Raw genomic sequence first — 19,459 nt, forward strand, 5'->3', positions numbered from 1 at the left:
GAATTCTCTGGTGTTTCTTGAGGTAACTTATATGAGTAAAACTTTTACCACACTAAGTAAATGTAAATGGTTTCACTCCAGTGTGAATTCTCTGGTGTTTTTTTAGGTTACTCATATGAGTAAAACTTTTACCACACTAAGTAAATGTAAATGGTTTCTCTCCAGTGTGAATTCTCTGGTGTGCTATGAGTGTTCGCTTATCACAACAGCTTTTACCACACTCAGTACATGTAAATGGTTTCTCTCCACTCTGACTTCTCTGGTGTGCTATGAGTGTTCGCTTATCACAACAGCTTTTACCACACTCAGTACATGTAAATGGTTTCTCTCCAGTGTGAATTCTCTGGTGTGCTATGAGTGTTCGCTTAGCACAAAAGCTTTTACCACACTCAGTACATGTAAATGGTTTAACTCCAGTGTGAATTCTCTGGTGTATTCTAAGGTGTTGTGTACGATTAAAGCATTTATAGCACTCGGGACATGTAAATGGTTTCTCTCCTGTATGGATTCTTTGGTGTATTGTGAGTGTTGTTTTATCACTAAAAGTTTTATCACACTCAGTACATGTAAATGGTTTCACTCCAGTGTGAATTCTCTGGTGTGCTATGAGTGTTCGCTTAGCACAAAAGCTTTTACCACACTCAGTACATGTAAATGGTTTCTCTCCACTGTGAATTCTCTGGTGTGCTATGAGTGTTCGCTTATCACAACAGCTTTTACCACACTCAGTACATGTAAATGGTTTCACTCCAGTATGAATTCTCTGGTGCTTTTTGAGGTTACTTATATGAGTAAAACTTTTACCACACTCAGTACATGTAAATGGTTTCACTCCAGTGTGAATTCTCTGGTGTGCTATGAGTGCTCGCTTATCACAAAAGCTTTTACCACACTCAGTACATGTAAATGGTTTCTCTCCACTGTGACTTCTCTGGTGTGCTATGAGTGTTCGCTTATCACAACAGCTTTTACCACACTCAGTACATGTAAATGGTTTCTCTCCAGTGTGAATTCTCTGGTGTGCTATGAGTGTTCGCTTATCAGAAAAGCTTTTACCACACTCAGTACATGTAAATGGTTTAACTCCAGTGTGAATTCTCTGGTGTGTTCTAAGGTGTTCTGTACGATTAAAGCATTTATAGCACTCAGTACATGTAAATGGCTTTGTTCCCCTGGGGATTTTTTCTGCTGTTCTGTGGTTCCCTTTGCAAGAAGTGCTTTTACCATTGACAGCACAAGTATATAATCTCCCATTTTTCTCCATTTCCTGATATTCTGCGATATTTGCCATTCTGTAAATTATTTCTTCAGATTTACAAGATTCACCAGTTTCAGTCTTTTTATGATCTATAAATGCTTCTCCTTGACTGAAGCTTTTCTCACATTCGGTATTTAAAACTGATCTCTCTCCCGGGTGAAATTTTGTTTTTCTTGTGAAGCTCTCGTCCTGGTTTATATTTTTTTTACAACCAAGATATGAAGATATTCTCTTGTCAGTATTTGTTTTTTGGCATTTTGTAATGTTTCCTATATTGAAAATGTTTTCCCCATATTCGATACTTGTACACATTCTAGTTCCTTTATTATTTTTCCTGTGTTGCATTAGCTCTTTCTTCCTATTGAAACTTTTCCCACAGTCAGAACATGTAAAATGTGTCTCTTTTAAGCAGGTTTTCTGTTCTCCCTTTTGACTGGAGGTTTCCCCACAGTCCGTACATGTAAATGATCTCTCTTCAGTATCAGATCTCTGATGTGGTTTCAGAATTGAACGATCACTGAGGAATATCTCACATACATCACAGGAACATCTTTGATCTCTCATCTGGTCCGTCTGGTCTTCCTCTGTCTGTGTGATCTTGAGCAGAGCTGACTCTCCTGGTGAATATTTTGGATTTTGATTTTTTTCCTTCTCTCCCCAGTTCTCTTTCTCTCCTTCCGATAACATCTTTACTCCTTCAGGCTTCTCACTGAGCTTCCAGGGATTATTTTTAGGGTCATCTTTTCCTAAATCAAAAAATATATTATTGTAGGAGTAAAACCTTTGAACAAGTTCAGTAACACAAATCCCCTTTGTAAATTTACCACCCACTCACTGCTCAGAAAACAACATTTCCAAGCTGATCAGTACCAGAGATGCAAATAAGAGTGTGTGATCATATTTAAGTCAATATTTAAAAGTGCTTTTTTGGTCTTTCCACATAGGTATAAGAAAATCCATGCTGAGTCCAGCCCAAGCTCCATCAAGTCCAGCATCCTGTGTCCAACCGTAGCCCCTCCGGTCACAAGTGCCAGGCAGATCCATAGAGCAAATCCAGTTCCTGAGATGAGCAATGGCTCTCCTAAGTCTATCTGACTAAAAATCTTTTTATGGACTTTTCCTCCAGAAACTTGTTCTAACCTTTTTTGAACCCTTCTATATATATTTTTTCTTTTTATTTATCAAATTTTTCATACAATTCTTCAAGAACAGTAAAGGATAAAGATATACATCAAAAGAAAAAAAAGAAAATATATCATAAGTATCTAATATAAATCTTTCTAGCCCACATTAATTTGGGGGGAGCCACCATAAGATCAAATACAATTAAAGGAAATAAGATATCAATCTTGAGAAAAGATTGAACTATAATTATAAATAAAAAGCCAACTTAAGAAAACAGAAATCTTCCCCCAAGTTATATCATTCTAGTTTTTCGCATCTTCTTCTCGGATTCCTTTTAAAGATCAGTGAATAACTAGTTTACTTTGGGGTCCTTTTATCAAGCTTTGGTAGGGATTTAAGACGCAATGGGGGTTAGCGCATGATGAAATGTCCGACACGCTAACCCCACTAGTGCGGCTTGATAAAAGGACCCCTTTATCTTTCTCTTGTTCACGAAAACTTAACATTTGCACCTGTAAGTTGGGGTCCATGTCGACGAGGCGTAGCCAAGCTAGGCTGCGCATGGCGATAGCGAAGGCTTCCACTCTGGAGGAAAGTTCGAAGCCATCATAGGCTGCGTGGAACAAATGGAGACGTAGGTTGGAGAAAACCTCCAGGAGCAAGCCAAAGGCTCCTTGGCGGGAGGCCAGTAGGTCAGTCGCAAAGGCTCCCATCAGTCCAATGAGATGTTTCAAGTAGGACGTGAAGGTGAAAGTGTAGCTTTGTACCCTAGAGGCCATCCTAGAGTTCTGATACAGTCTCCTGCCGAACTTGTCAAGGGTTCGACCTTCCCGACCTTTTTCAAGGAAGATTCTACCAACAGCGACTAGTGGGAGAGCTGGGTTGTTGAAACCCCGGGTAGGGCACTGTACGGTACTTGGACTCCATTTTGGAAGGGACAGCCGTAACCATATAGGGCGTCTCCATATTCCTGAAGAAAGCCTGTTGGAGTACCGGGTTGGGCGGTAAGCGAAGGGACTCTCTGGGCAGTGACGGCATATCCAGCTCCGCCAGGTACTCTTTAGAGTATCTTGAGTCGGACTGGAGGTCTAAGCCCAAAGCGTGGCCCATGTCCTGGACAAAGCGAGTGAAGGAGGGGGCGGGACGTTCCCGGGGCCTCGTGTGGGGACGGTGAACGGGACCTCCGTCGGGCAGGTTCATGCTCCGACCCGTGCTCCGAGACCGGGGAAGCACTGTGGAAGCGTTCCGGGGTCGAGGACGTACGTCGTCTCGAGGAGCCCCTCGGAGACGATGTCGGGGTGCGGGGTACCGATCGATGTCGAATCGGTGACCTCGACCCGGACTCCCTCGGTGAAAGCCTGGAACCTCGGATCGGAACCCCGAGAGTGATAACTCTGCCACCTTCAGCGGTCCTGTACGAGGTGTAGGTGAACGGCCTCGTAGTGCGGGAGAACTCCGGGCCTTCTTAGAGGTACGGCGTTTTGAGTTTTCTGTCGCTTTAGCGCGACGCTTTGCCCCGCGGCGGTCCGTGGAGGGAGAGCACCTCGGTGAAGAATCCGAGGAGGATGGGATGCGGCGAAGCTTGCGCGCTTTCCCCCGAGGGGGCTCGACGCGAGGCTCAGGCTGGTCCGGCACACGCGGGGTCGAGGTCGGGGCCGGTTGTAGGTGGGCCAGCGCAGCGGACAGCTCCGAGTGAAAGGTCCGCCATGCGGGCTTTCCTTCGACGGAGGGCCCGGTTCTGAAAAGCAGCGCACTGGGGGCAAGAATCGGTTGGATGAGCGGCCCCAGGCAGAGGATGCACCGGCGATGCGGGTCTGTGATGGAAAGAAGCCGCTCGCACCGGGTGCACTTTTTAAAGCCGGTCAAAGTCCGGGACATAGAAAACGAAACTGGCCGCAGCCCAAGTAGTCACGCGGCCGCGGCGACCCGGAAGCCTCCGGGTCGGTTAAAACGAAGCAGGAACAATAATTAACGCGCACAGCGACTTAATCGAAGAAAAACAAGAAAAAATCGCGGTGCTAGAAGGCAGTTGGGGCAGAGCCTGTAAATACACGACTTCCAGGCTCAGCGGAAAAATTTGAACTGGAGACCACAAGGAGGGGATGCGCCCTCTAGTGGAGCAGGAAGGCACGCATGCGTGGAGCAGCAGAGCAAACTTAAATCGTCAATCAAGTTTGCTTGAAAAAGCTGCCGCATCGGGGCTCCGTAGATGACATCACCCACATGTGAGAATATCATGCCTGCTTGTCCTGGGATAAGACCTGTTTCAGAATTTTGAGTTCACACCAGGTGAAGTTTACAGTGAACTGGCAAGACTCAAGGTGAACAAAGCCATGGGACCAGACAATTTGCACCCAAGAATGCTCAGAGAATTGAGCGATGTCCTGGCAAAACCATTGGCTGAGCTATTCAATCTCTCCCTAAGTAAGGGGAAAGTTCCCCTGGACTGGAAATTAGCTAATGTCGTTCCTCTGCATAAAAAGGGTTGCAGGGCAGAGGCTGCGAATTATAGACCGGTGAGTCTCACATCAATAGTGTGCAAACTCATGGAAACACTAATTAAAAGCAAATTGGACACGATCTTGAATGAAGGGAATCTTTGGGATCCCAGTCAGCATGGATTCACCAAGGGTAGGTCCTGCCAATCCAATCTCATCAGCTTCTTTGACTGGGTAACAAGAAAGTTGGACTTGGGAGAGTCTTTGGACGTCGTGTACCTGGACTTCAGTAAAGCTTTTGACAGTGTCCCACACCGCAGGCTGCTAAGCAAGATGGAATCGATGGGGTTAGGAGAGACACTAACTGCATGGGTCAATGATTGGCTGAGTGGCAGACTTCAGAGGGTGGTGGTTAATGGTACCCTCTCTAAAACATCGGCGGTGACCAGTGGAGTGTCGCAGGGCTCGGTCCTGGGTCCACTCCTTTTCAACATATTCATAGGGGATCTGACTCAAGGGCTTCAAGGTAAAATAACACTATTCGCCGATGACGCCAAACTATGTAATATAGTAAGTGAATGCAGTTTACAGAATTATATGGCGCAGGACCTGCTTACATTGGAAAGTTGGTCCTCAACCTGGCAGCTAGGCTTCAATGCTAAGAAATGTAAGGTCATGCGCCTCGGAAGCGGAAATCCATGCAGGACGTACTTCTTGAACGGAGAAACTTTAACTAGGACTTCAGCAGAATGAGATTTAGGAGTAATCATCAGTGCAGACATGAAAACTGCCAATCAAGTGGAGAAGGCTTCATCTAAGGCAAGGCAGATATTGGGTTGCATCAATAGAAGTTTCGTCAGCCGAAAGCCTGAAGTCTTAATGCCGTTGTACAGGGCCATGGTGAGACCTCATCTGGAGTACTGTGTGCAATTCTGGAGGCCACTTTACAGTAAAGATGTGCGCAGAATTGAATCGGTTCAACGGACGGCCACCAGGATGATCTCGGGGCTCAAGGGTCTCTCGTACGAAGAGAGACTGAACAAATTGCAGCTCTACACTCTCGAGGAACGTAGGGAGAGGGGAGACATGATCGAAACATTTAAGTACCTCACGGGACGTGTCGAAGTAGAAGATGATATTTTCTTTCTCAAGGGACCCTCGGCCACAAGAGGGCACCCGCTCAAACTCAGGGGCGGAAAATTTCATGGCGACACCAGAGATCCTGACAAGAACTGAAGCAGAAAGAGACTTAGGGGTGATTGTCAGGGAAGACATGAAATCTGCAAACCAAGTGGAGCAAGCTTCATCCAAAGCAAAGCAAATCATAGGTTGCATACGCAGGAGTTTCGTCAGCCATAATCCGGAAGTCATTATGCCACTGTATAGATCCATGGTGAGACCGCACCTGGAGTACTGTGTGCAATTCTGGAGGCCGCATTACCGCAAGGATGTGCGGAGACTGGAATCGGTCCAGAGAATGGCCACCAGGATGGTCTCGGGACTCAAGGAGCTCCCATACGAGGAGCGGTTAGGGAAGTTGCAGCTCTACTCACTCGAGGAACGTAGAGAGAGGGGGATATGATCAAGACATTCAAGTATCTCATGGGCCGCATCGAGGTGGAGGAAGATATCTTCTTTTTCAAGGGTCCCGCGGCAACAAGGGGGCATCCGTGGAAAATCAGGGGCGGGAAACTGCACGGTGACACTAGGAAGTTCTTCTTCACTGAAAGGGTGGTTGATCGCTGGAATAGTCTTCCACTTCAGGTTATTGAGGCCAGCAGCGTGCCAGATTTTAAGGCCAGATGGGATAGACATGTGGGATCTATCCGCAAAGATAGATAGGGAGGGTCATTAGAGTGGGCATACTTGATGGGCCCTTATCTGCCGTCTATTTCTATGTTTCTATGATCATTGGAAAAAGATTCCAGTGCAGGTGATCGAGGCAGACAGCGTGCCAGACTTTAAGAATAAATGGGATACCCACGTGGGATCCCTATGAGGGTCAAGATAAGGAAATTGGGTCATTAGGGCTTAGACAGGGGATGGGTAAGCAGAGTGGGCAGACTTGATGGGCTGTAGCCCTTTTCTGCCGTCATCTTCTATGCTTCTATGTTTCTATCTGTGGAACTCACACCGCCGGACAAGCATGGTTCTCAGGCAGGCGGGGCACTTTAGAATCCGTCAGAGTCTGAACCAACTTATCCAAATCCTCTCCAAACAAAAAGGAACCCCAAAAGGAAATTTGTGAGTTTAGTCTTGGACGTTGCATCCGCTGCCCAAGCACAAAGCTACAAGGTAAGACGCGTGGCCATACCGAAAGACATGGATTTGCCAGACATCCACAACAAGTCATAGAGGGCGTCCGAGAGGTAAGTGGCAGCCATCTCAATCTTAGCCACTTCCTGATCCACCAAAGAACAGTCATCAGACTCACGTTCAAGGATACGCTTGGCCCACCGAAACATGGCCCGAGCCACCAGACCACCACAAATGGCTACCAGGACACCCAAGGCAGAGACATCAAAATTCTGTGTTAGGAGGGTCTCCAACTTATGCCCCTCAGAGTCCCGTAAGGCAAAAACACCCTCTACGGGCATCGTATGCCGCTTAGCAATAGCTGAGACCACCGCGTCCACCACTGGTGACTTAAAAGTATCCTGATTCCCCTCCGGGATGGGATACAGATGAGCCATGGAGCACGCAAACCGAAAAGGCACCTCCGGCATCTTCCAATGAACCAGGACAATATCACGAATATCCTGATGTATGGGAAAGGAGAGGGATGCAATGCGGATCCCCCATGAGGGTCTACCACTCGAGAGGTCTCCTGTGGCACCACCTCACAGCGCAACACTGAGGAGAGCTGCTGAATCAATAAAGACTTTTCCTCTCTCTGTTAAATCCTAACTCACGTTTGCGGTCTAACACCAGCTCTGGTAGGATACACATTTCAAATCTGACATATTGTAATCACAAAACAGAAAATATAATTAGTTTTTCTACCTTTTGTTGTCTGGTCATTATTCAAATCTTGTTAGTCCCAGGCTCTGGTTGTCTTCTGATAACTCACTTGCCAGGGTCTCCTTCTTTCTTCTTTCTCCATGCTAGCTATCCATCTGCCATCTCAGTCCTCCCCTTCCGTTTCCCTTCCCTCCCCAGGAGGTCTGGCATCTTTCCTTTTTTTCATCTCCATCCACAGATCCACCTTTTCTTAACTATCCTTTCATCCAGCATCTCTCCCTCCTTCCCCACCACTCCAGGGTCCACCATCTCTCCCTTTCTTTTCCTAACTACCCTCCTATCCAGTATCTCTATCCCCCTCCAAACCATCCCATGTGTCCAACTTCTCTCCCTTTCTGTTCCTTCTCTCCCTAAATCCCATTGTCCATCATCTCTCTCCCTCTCCTCTATTTTCAGACCCATTATTTCTTCCCCCCCAAAAAATCCTGCATATGCACGTCTCTTTGAACCCCCCTTCCCTCCCTTCCTCCATGTACTTCTACACCAGGGCCCCCCTCCCCTGAAGGTCTGTCTCCCATGAAGGTCTGTACCTCCCCCTGAAGGCCTGCACCCCACCCCTAAAGGCCTATGCCACCATCCCTGAAGGCCTGTTTCCCCCATTGAAGTAAAATAACTTATAGCATGGCAATAATAAGCCTTAGATAAGTAAAGCCTTAAAAGAGCACTTATCTTTCTATGTGAGATAAAGCGGCAGGAAATTAATTCTGTTCACGCCCCGCTTTATCTCACATAGAAAGATAAGTGCTCTTTTAAGGCTTTACTTATCTAAGGCTTATTATTGCCTGTTTTGCACATTTTTCAACTGCAATTTGCACAAAAATAATTGCTATTTGCACTGCTTGGATATAAGATATAAAAAGTTTAAAAGAAAAAGTTATAATTTTAGAAATTTAAATTATTGAGTAGATGAATTTTGACGAAATAAGTCATTCATAGAAATTTTACAAAATACATGATGAATTAAGTCTTTTTAAATAATAACATGAAGGTTTTTTAGATCCATGAAAGATATCCACACCCAATTCCTTAAAGGGATGATAACATTATGATCCTTGGAGTGGCAATTCTGAGATCTTTTCCTTCATTTAATATTATTATTTAATAAGAAGTTCTCTCTTCAATTATATTAACGTTTTTGTGGACCTGGTTAATCTGTGGTTAATTTCTCTCTCCCTGCTTCCCCACCACCGCAGCAACAGGACCAGTCGAGGAGAAGTACAGCGACTGCACAATGACCGGCCTAGAAGTCTTCCCCCAACGTCAATTCTGACTGTCAGAAGGAAGTTTTCGGACAGCCAGACAGCGATTGGCTGGCCTGGAACTTCCACTCCGACATCAGAAAAAGGGACAAAATTACATTGAAAATGGGGGAAAGCAGAACAGACACAACTGCATCCATGCGTGCAGAAGGAAAAAACTGTAGAGGGCACTAAACTGAACAGTAAATAGACCAGCAGCAGAGTGAAAAATCCGGAATGGATTCCTTCTGAAACCATGCGGCTAAAGGGAAATAAGCCCTACTGTCACCTATTGCACTGGAACAGAAAATCAGTAACTCAGCCCTGTGTCTGCAGAAAATGCAGTCCTTACCTAGAGACTTCAGGATCTCATAATTCTCCTTCATCACCTCCCGGTGAAGCTCCTTCTGCCCTTCATCTAAATACTCCCACTCCTCCTGGGAGAAGGCGACGGTGATGTCCTCAAACGTCACCTGCTTCTGAAACATAAACCAGAAACTCACTCAGGGACACGAGGAAACACTCCGAACGCATTAGAGTTCAGCTGGATGTACTCTTCTGATAGCTTTGCTTTGGCACTGTAAGTTTGCAGGCTCAGGGTTCTAAGCTGGAGGTCAAACTAGCTGACCTTTCCTGCTCTGGGCCTCTCAAAGACTGGTATTGTCATGGTAACAGTGTCTTTTAGGCTCCCTTAAAGTTTCTTAATCTATATATGTAAAACATTTGAAATTAAATACAAATCATTCTCTCACACATCATTCATAGGGATCCCTTCACACACAACACGGTTTATTGCATTCATAAGATATAACTATCTCTATTCAAAAATGTGAAACCCTATATCTTCCACAAGCCAGACTGAGAGGTCTGCTATTATTTAGAGCCATGAAATCAAGGTGGGAAACTGCACAAAGATGCAGAGAGGACAGAGAGAGACAGAAAACAAGATGGCGTCATTAATACCTCTATGTATGTATTATGTATATCTACACCTGATTTCCACATGGTCCTGCCCCACCTAACACCTCACACAAACAGTGAATTCCCCTTTTCCTGGTCTTTTGTTTATCATCCTAACTTTTTCAAGTTTTAAATGTGTTTGCACGTATATAAGACCCTCTGATTGCTCTGCTACTGCTTCTGCGTAGTTTGCGCCAAACCAGGCCTTCTTCAGCATCCAATGCTCTAATTCTTTAAGGGTGGGCACTGAAACCATTAACGCAGTCTGCATTTAAATTTGGTCATTTAGTATCCCGCAGCAAAACTAAAAAAAGAAAGCTGTCAGGCACATAAAATAACACCAGGTCTGGGGCAGCGTTAGAAGGCTTGGTTGAGAGAAGGGATTTCTAATGACACCCCTTCTGACCCCCTGCCCCGATCAGGCTTCCTGTGCTGCCCCCACCCATTTAAAAAAAGGTTCTTGGTGGTCTATATGAATATGCATGAAAGAAATGGAGGTTGTGTATGCAAATTTCTTTTCATGCCTATTCATTGTGGCTATCCTGAAAACCTGACTGGAAGGTGGGACTCCAGAACCGAGTTGAGAAACACTGCTCCAGACCACCAGGGATTTTCTGAGAGGGCCAGGAAGGGTCTCTTAGACATAAGAACATAAGAAGTTGCCCCTGCTGAGTCAGACCAGAGGTCCATCCTGCTCAGCGGTCCGCTCCCGCGGCAGCCCATCAGGCCTAGTGCCTGAACAGTGGTCCCTGATTTAATTTTGTAACTTACCTCTAATCCCATCCCTATAATCTACCTCTACTCTTATCTGTATCCCTCAATCCCTTTGTCTTAGGGATACAGATAAGAGTAGAGGTAGATTATAGGGATGGGATTAGAGGTAAGTTACAAAATTAAATCAGGGACCACTGTTCAGGCACTAGGCCTGATGGGCTGCCGCGGGAGCGGACCGCTGAGCAGCATGGACCTCTGGTCTGACTCAGCAGGGGCATCTTCTTATGCTCTTATGTTCTTATGTCTAAGAGACCCTTCCTGGCCCTCTCAGAAAATCCCTGGTGGTCTGGAGCAGTGTTTCTCAACTCGGTTCTGGAGTCCCTCCTTCCAGTCAGGTTTTCAGGATAGCCACAATGAATAAGCATGAAAGAAATTTGCATACACAGCCTCCATTTCTTTCATGCATATTCATTGCGGATATCCTGAAAATCTGACTGGCAAGGGGCTATTCCAGAACTGAGTTAAGAAACACTGGTCTGGAGGACCGCTCCTGATCCTAAGACAGATGCCCTCCTGTTCTAGTGGACCCTGACCTACCTCCACTAAAAAAAACCATAGACAAAGCTCTTTTCTGATGCTCTACACAAGTGGAGAAGCAAGAGGAGAGCTGCTGTATGCCAGATCCTGCTCCTTTATTGTGCTGACATTGCTACAAATACTACTTATTTCTAGAGCAACTACATTCTCTGTTCCTAGGGGGCTCCCAATCTACGTTTTTGAACCTGGGACAATAGAGGGTTAAGTGACTTGCTCAGAGTGAGGAGGAGATGCACTGGGAATTGAACTCAGTGTGTGCAGAATTCCCCCAGGAGAAAAATTATACACCTCACACTCACTTGTGACAAGAAACAGACAATAAGAGTGTCTTAAAGCAGAATGAGCAGCTGCTGTGTGAGGGAAGGAGAATGAGGAAGAAGAGCCTGGGGAGTGGATGAAGCAGTGCCAGGAAGCAGAAAGTGAGATTGTTCTAAAGCAGGAGGAGAATGAGGAAGAAGAGCCTGGGGAGTGGAGGAAGGAGAAAGTGAGATTTTCCTAAAGCAGGAGGAGAATGAGGAAGAAGAGACTGGGGAGTGGAGGAAGGAGAAAGTGAGATTTTCCTAAAGCAGGAGGAGAATGAGGAAGAAGAGCCTGGGGAGTGGATGGAGCAGTGCCAGGAAGCAGAAAGTGAGATTGTCCTAAATCAGGAGGAGAATGAGGAAGAAGAGCCTGGGGAGTGGAGGGAGCAGTGCCTGGGGAGTGGAGGGAGCAGTGCCAGGAAGCAGAAAGTGAGATTGTTCTAAAGCAGGAGGAGAATGAGGAAGAAGAGCCTGGGGAGTGGAGGAAGGAGAAAGTGAGATTTTCCTAAAGCAGGAGGAGAATGAGGAAGAAGAGCCTGGGGAGTGGAGGGAGCAGTGCCAGGAAGCAGAAAATGAGATTGTCCTAAAGCAGGAGGAGAATGAGGAAGAAGAGCCTGGGAGTGGATGGAGCAGTTCCAGGAAGCAGAAAGTGAGATTGTCCTAAAGCAGGAGGAGAATGAGGAAGAAGAGCCTGAGGAGTGGAGGGAGCAGTGCCTGGGGAGTGGAGGGAGCAGTGCCAGGAAGCAGAAAGTGAGATTGTTCTAAAGCAGGAGGAGAATGAGGAAGAAGAGCCTGGGGAGTGGAGGAAGGAGAAAGTGAGATTTTCCTAAGCAGGAGGAGAATGAGGAAGAAGAGCCTGGGGAGTGGAGGAAGGAGAAAGTGAGATTGTCCTAAAGCAGGAGGAGAATGAGGAAGAAGAGCCTGGGGAGTGGATGGAGCAGTGCCAGGAAGCAGAAAGTGAGATTGTCCTAAAGCAGGAGGAGAATGAGGAAGAAGAGCCTGAGGAGTGGAGGGAGCAGTGCCTGGGGAGTGGAGGGAGCAGTGCCAGGAAGCGTGAGCGGACTGCCGGGCATGATGGACCTCTGGTATGACCCGACAGAGGCAATTCTTATGTTCTTATGTTCAGCATCCAGAGAAGCTATACAAGATGGAAGATTAGCAGAGGTAAGAAACCTAATCTTTCATTCTTCTACAAGCTCTCTGAATGCTGAACGGATGGGACGTGCAAAGCTGTCCTAAAACTCAAGGAGGCCCGATGAGCCCGCCGCAAGAACAGAAACGCCAAAGACCGTATCACCCATAGTCGCCATATCAAGCCTGGAAAACCTGGAAAAGGTATGAAGGGAAGGCCACGGGGCCTCTAGACAAGTCTCCACAGGCGAAGCCGCATGAGATTCAGCCCACAAGGAAGCCATTCCACAGGAGAGTGAGCCTCCACCCCAAGGGGAGGCTTCTTCTTTACCGCCATATAGGCTGTGGAATTAGCCGCTCACATCCAAGCGAAAGAGAAGTCTCAGAAGCAGGCCGACCCCGACATGCGGGACCCGCCACGACAAACAGATGGGCCGACAGACATAAGTCAGTAGTGGCCCCTAGGTATCTCAAAAGACGATGCCAGATAGCCAGAGACCGCAGAACACAGACCCGAGACGTGGAACCTGAAGGAACAAAGGCCGGCAATCGAACTCCCTGGTGTTTGTGGAAAGAAGAAACCACTTTCGGAAAAAAAGAAGGCACAGTCCTCAAATCACTGCCGACTCTGACACGGAGAAAAGCATCTCTGCACGACAAAGCCGGAAGCTCTGACATTAGCCGTGTAGAAGTGACCACCACCAGGAAGACGGTCTTAATGGTAAGATCTTTCAGCGAGATCGTATCCAGGGGTTCATAGGGCGGAAGAGTCAGAGAGCATAGGACCAAATTCAGGCTCCACAACGGGCAAGGCCGTCGTAAGGGAGGCCCCAGCCTCCCCGCAAGAACCGGACAACAGCCGAGTGAGAAGCTAGAGAACCCCTGAACGAAGAGGGACCCAAACTTGAGAGGCCTGTAAACTGAACACGTAGAGAGGAGTTTGCCAGACCCTACCTGAGGCCAGCCTGCAGTTAGTCTAGAACCGGAGCCACTGACGTAACCAAAGGGTCCAACCGGAGCCCCACACACCAAGCCGAAAACACCTCCAGGCGTTCGCATAGGCCGAGACCGGTGATTTCCACTTGCATTGCAGGAGTGTGGCGATAACCGCAGAGGAATAACCCCTGGCTGTCAAGGCTGTCCGCTCAAGTGCCAGGCTGCAGGACTAAAGCAGTCCAGATCTTGAAGTGCAAACTTACCCTGCGTGAGGAATCGCCGATGGCGAGGAAGACGCAGACCACTTCCAGGGCTCAACCTCACAAGGTCTGCGTACCAATGTCATCTGGACCAGTCCAAAGCCACAAGGATCACTGGGCCCCTGTGCGAGAGGACACCAGGCGCAAAATGCACCCTATCATGAACCACGTAAGAAAAACGCACAATATGTCCCCTGTGGGCCAAGATTGAACCAGAGTGCGAGTCTGACGCTGCCGACCGACGGTTGAAGAATCTGTCCGCCTTCCTGTTCACTAGGTTGCCATCAGATCGAATGAGCGAAAGCCAGCCCAGATAGGGACCATGTTCCCTTGTTCAGAGACTGACAACTGAGGAAGTGTTCCCGAATGCTGTCGACGCCGGCCACATGAGCCGTGGATAAAGCCAAGAGATGATGCGCCGCCCATGGAAAGAGCATCCGAGCCTTCAATCCCAGCCGGGGACTCTTTGCGCTCCCTGACGGCAGACATAGGCAACAGCCGTCGTATTGGCTGAGAACACACAGACAGCCGTCCTGTGGAGATTCACTTGGGACCGTAGCGAAGCTAACCAATCGCTCGTAACTCCAGCCAATTGATTGATCATCGGCTGTCTCTGACGCAGACCGCTACCTGTCCAGCGGCCTTGTATCGGGAAGGACATGTAAACTGCTCCCCAACCCCTCCATCCGAGGGCAAGGAGGTACGTTTGAGCCACTGCTAAATCCACCCACGGCAGGACTAGGCGCATGGAAAATTCTGAAGCCATGGGATACAATTTAGCCATGGCCCTAGCGCACTTCAGGGGACCCTCATGGGCCCCCCCCAACCTCCAAGAGTATTTCGGCCAAGTCCTCATGATCTGGAAATGCAACGGAGAATGGACATATGGAACACATGATCGAACACTCCGCCTGAACTGCAGAGTCGGAATCAAGTCCCAATGTCCGCAGGGATTCAGAGATAAAATCAGGAAGGCACCTGGACTTAGCCTGTGCACCATTTGATACTCTCCCACATCGTGAGAATCAGCATTCTGGGAATCCCCGAGATCCGCTAGGCTAGTCACGTAGTGGTACCCGCTTAGGAAGTGATGCAGGTACCACAACAATAGCGGGAAGTTGTTGCTGACGTTCAGGCATATCAGCAAGGATCAGATTGACATGCTGGAATCCAAAGGCTGTACAGACTGTCGCACCGCAGTCTGAAAGGGAGACACAGGCATAGCCCGCTTTCTCACGAAGGCCTGAGACAACATATCCACAATTACTGGTGGAAAATAGTCCTCGGCGGTCTGAGCTGATCAGCGGGATTCAGATTTGAAAATTGTCTGAAGATCGATGAGACCTGCCCTGGAACAGCGCCTGCGCTTATGCGACAATGCCCTCCTCGCACAATTGCGGCATCCCAGACGCTGGAATCACAACTCTGGTGGCAACGGAGGAAGGCAAGTCCTTTCTGGAGGAGGAAAGTGCAGAATCCACACACCAGATATGCCTCCGACAGGCCTCGGCGTACAGAATATGCGGCTGCGCAACCGGAAGCCATCCGCCATATTTACAGCATTAATCCATGCCATCCTGTTCTGAGGTGGCCATCTGTGAAGTTTGGAGCAAAAACGATGCTTCTAAGTCCAAAAATATAGTTTTAAAAACTTTAAAGAAAATCCAAGATGGCCGCCACGGGTGCCGATTTTGACATATAAACGGCCGTTAAACACAGAAAAACGCTAAAAATGGCAATTTTAGGATTTTACGGGTGGGGGGACATGCAGGGAAACCCCCCAAAATCGGCAAACTCTGTGACTCACAGACCCCACAGAGACATGTGCTTCAATGCATTCCACAGTGCAAGCATAGGGAGATCCCACCTCAGATCACGACCACCAGGACCCCTCAGGGAAATCAGGGAAGACACGCGGCGCGGTTCCCATCCCGAACCAGGGGAGAGATGGCTCCCGAACCGATTCAATCTGCAGGCTGTCCAGAGGGCTTACTGCACTTTCAGGCTTACAGAGCACCCTCCAGAAGCAGACAAACGTGAACATGTCTGCGATCTCCCACCGAACGATCACTAGACTAGAAAGTGAAAACATATCAGGAGCAGAATTAACTGAGATGAAACCTAGCAGTGAAGCTGCAGGAACAAACTGAGCAAGACAGGAAGCTCCCGGGCAGGTAGCCCCTCCGTTCAGCATCCATGTTCTTCTGCTTGGCATTGCCTGGCACTGCATCCCCTGCTGCCCACCTCCTGCCAGTCCCTCTTCTACCTGCTCAGCCATCCTCCTGCCCTTCTCCGCAGCACCAGCTCCAGCCTTGGCTCCTAATGGAGGGAAAAGAGACAAAGGCAGGAAAAAGAGGAGGGATCTGAATCTCCTCCCCCAGGAGTCTGACCAATCAGTGCCAGAGAGACTTGAAAGACAGCCTCCTCCTGACTCCACCCGCATGAGCATTCTCCCCTTCTATGCCTTCCTAGGAACATTCTGTTTCTGACCAATCCTAAGGTGGAATGTACATTCCAATCAGTGTCATAGGATGTCATATTGTCCCTCTGTCTCCTCCTTCAGGAGTCTTTTGACCAATCAGTGGAAGGGGCGGAGTCTGATACTGACTGGGTCTCCCTCTCTTCCTGACACATGAGAGCAGAGAGAGGAAAGCACCAACTCCCTCTTTATCTGAGACACAAACCGCTGCTGCCACCTCTGGCACATTTTTATATTTGTGTTTTGTATAATTTCAGATGTCTCATGCAGTTTTCGACCCTTCCCGTTGGGGTTATGGTGAATTGCAATTGGGATCACCGATCACAGGGATATTTCGACACAATTATTTGAGATAACTGAGCAGCATGAAGCTTATAGTTTGGTGTGCATCACTGTTGAATTTTTAAAGAAAGAAGGAAAGAAAACGGAATTATATAAGAGTTTAAGGCTTGACTGTGCAGGGAATTATTTTTGTAAAATCATGTTTTGTTATGTGACTGGCATTATTTAGACCTTAATTTCTATGAATGAATAGAATGAAAATGATATAAAATTACTTGCTTGTTTTTATGTGCGTGCGCTGAAGGAAAGTGGAGAGAGAGTGGGCTGAGGACACTGAAGGGAAATGGGGAAGAGAGAGTGGGAGAAGACGCTAATTTATAAATTGATAATTGTATAGAATATTGTTTCTTTTCATACTTTAATATAATAAGTTCAATATAAAACTATTTGAGGCTTGTGTGGATGGGTTCAGATGGTTTGTGGGGACGGGGACCGAGCAAGTGGGCGGGGACGGAGACAAATTGTCCCCCGTGTCATTCTCTAGGCTCTGCCACGAATCGATTTCAACTACGTGTGGGCCAGCGAGGTGTCAGTCGGGTTGACGTAGCCGTCATAGCGCAAGTGGGCGTGGGGAATGGCTCTCAAAAGAAATCTTAATCGTTGTACTGCTCATCTATGGCTCTTTTGACTAATGAGTTTGCCTACTACTGGTCTAGGGCATCTTCCTTTCCTCAGTATTCTCGCAGTCCATCATCTTTCTTCTCCTTGCCTCACCCCCATTCCTGTGCTTGCTCACCTGGCGTTGCTGTAACCCTTCGGCCGTCGTCTGCGTCAATGAGAGAAAGCTTCCAGGACGTCTAAGGCAACGTTTTTAGTTCACTGATGCTGACGACGGCCGAAGAGTTACAAAAGCGCCGGGGGAGCAAACACAGGATCCTGTGGGGGAGCGGGAAACCTTGAAATCGACCCTTCATGAGGCAACTATCCGCTACATAAAATCAGTAACTAAACAACAAAGAAGAAAGAAACCCCAATGGTTCACTGATAAGGTCTCGCGCCTCGTCAAGGAGAAGAAAAGAGCATTTCTCTCGTACAAACGCACCGGGGAAAAAGAAGCAAACATTGAATACAGGACAAAGTCTGCAGCGGTCAAAATGGCAGTTAGGGAGGCCAAACTTCGAATGGAAGAAACTCTAGCGAAGAACATCAAGAAAGGGGACAAATCATTCTTCAGGTACATTAGTGACAGGAAAAAGAACGCAAACGGGATAGTACGCCTTAGAACGCCAGACGGGAATTATGTGGAAACAGATTCTGAAAAAGCCAAACTACTGAATGATTACTTCTGCTCGGTCTTTACCTGCGAGGCACCAGGACACGGGCCACAGCTGGAAGCAATGCAAAGCAAGGAAGACCCATTTCAGAATTTTGAGTTCACACCAGCTGATGTTTACAGAGAACTGTCAGGACTCAAGGTGAACAAAGCCATGGGACCGGACAAGTTGCATCCAAGAGTGCTCAGGGAACTAGGCGATGTTCTGGCGAAACCGTTAGCCATGTTCTTCAATCTCTCCCTAAGTACAGGGAGAGTACCCCTGGACTGGAAAACAGCAAACGTCGTTCCTCTGCACAAAAAGGGTTGCAGAGCAGAGGCAGCGAACTACAGACCAGTGAGTCTCACATCAATAGTGTGTAAACTCATGGAAACTCTACTCAAAGGTAAATTAGACTCGATATTGGATGAAGGGAATCTAAGGGATCCCTGTCAACATGGATTCACAAGAGGCAGGTCATGCCAATCTAATCTTATAAGCTTCTTTGATTGGGTGACAGGAAAACTAGACTCAGGAGAGGCTCTGGACATAGTATACTTGGATTTCAGTAAAGCTTTCAACAGTGTCCCACACCGTAGATTATTAAACAAGATGAAATCGATGGGGTTGGGTGAGAAACTAACTGCATGGGTCAATGATTGGCTGAGTGGAAGACTTCAGAGGGTAGTGGTCAACGGCACCCTCTCTGAGACTTCGGAGGTGACTAGCGGAGTGCCGCAGGGCTCAGTCCTGGGACCATCCCTTTTTAACATATTCATAAGAGACCTGACCCGGGGGCTTCAGGGTAAAGTATCACTGTTTGCCGACGACGCCAAACTGTGTAACATAGTAAGTGAAAGCAACCTCAAGGACAGTATGACGCAGGATCTGATCACGTTGGAAAACTGGTCCTCGACATGGCAGCTGGGCTTCAACGCTAATAAATGTAAGGTCATGCATCTCGGCAGCGGAAATCCATGCAGAACATACTCCTTGAATGGAGAAACGCTAGCTAGGACTTCAGAGGAACGGGACTTGGGGGTAATCATCAGTGCAGACATGAAAGCTGCTAAACAAGTAGAGAAGGCCTCATCCAAGGCAAGGCAAATGATGGGATGTATCAATCGAAGCTTTGTCAGCCGCAAACCTGAAGTCATAATGCCACTCTACAGAACCATGGTGAGACCTCATCTGGAATACTGTGTGCAATTCTGGAGGCCACATTACCGGAAAGATGTGCTTCGAGCTGAATCGGTCCAGCGGATGGCCACTAGGATGGTCGCCGGACTCAAGGGTCTCTCATACGAAGAAAGACTGGGCAAACTGCAGCTCTATACCCTGGAGGAGCGCAGAGAACGGGGTGACATGATTGAGACATTTAAGTACGTCACTGGTCGCGTCGAGATGG

The 19,459-nt window shown here is 47.6% G+C and overlaps 2 protein-coding genes across 4 annotated transcripts in view; one reads left to right on the top strand and one right to left on the bottom strand.

Annotated features, from left to right (window-relative positions):
- Nucleotides 1-19,459, top strand: part of LOC117354717 (zinc finger protein 850-like) — a 948,741-nt gene that overhangs the window by 534,292 nt on the left and 394,990 nt on the right. The gene's annotated exons all lie outside the window — the stretch shown is intronic.
- On the bottom strand, nt 115-16,339 carry LOC117354737 (gastrula zinc finger protein XlCGF26.1-like). Its single transcript, XM_033932679.1, has 3 exons — nt 16,244-16,339; nt 9,433-9,559; nt 115-2,004 (listed from the first exon to the last, which is right to left on the bottom strand). Exons 1-3 carry the CDS (start codon nt 16,253-16,255, stop codon nt 137-139), a joined length of 2,007 nt encoding a protein of 668 aa, XP_033788570.1. The 5' UTR covers nt 16,256-16,339; the 3' UTR covers nt 115-136.

This window comes from Geotrypetes seraphini, chromosome 2, assembly GCF_902459505.1.
Source record: "Geotrypetes seraphini chromosome 2, aGeoSer1.1, whole genome shotgun sequence".
NCBI lineage: Eukaryota > Metazoa > Chordata > Amphibia > Gymnophiona > Dermophiidae > Geotrypetes > Geotrypetes seraphini.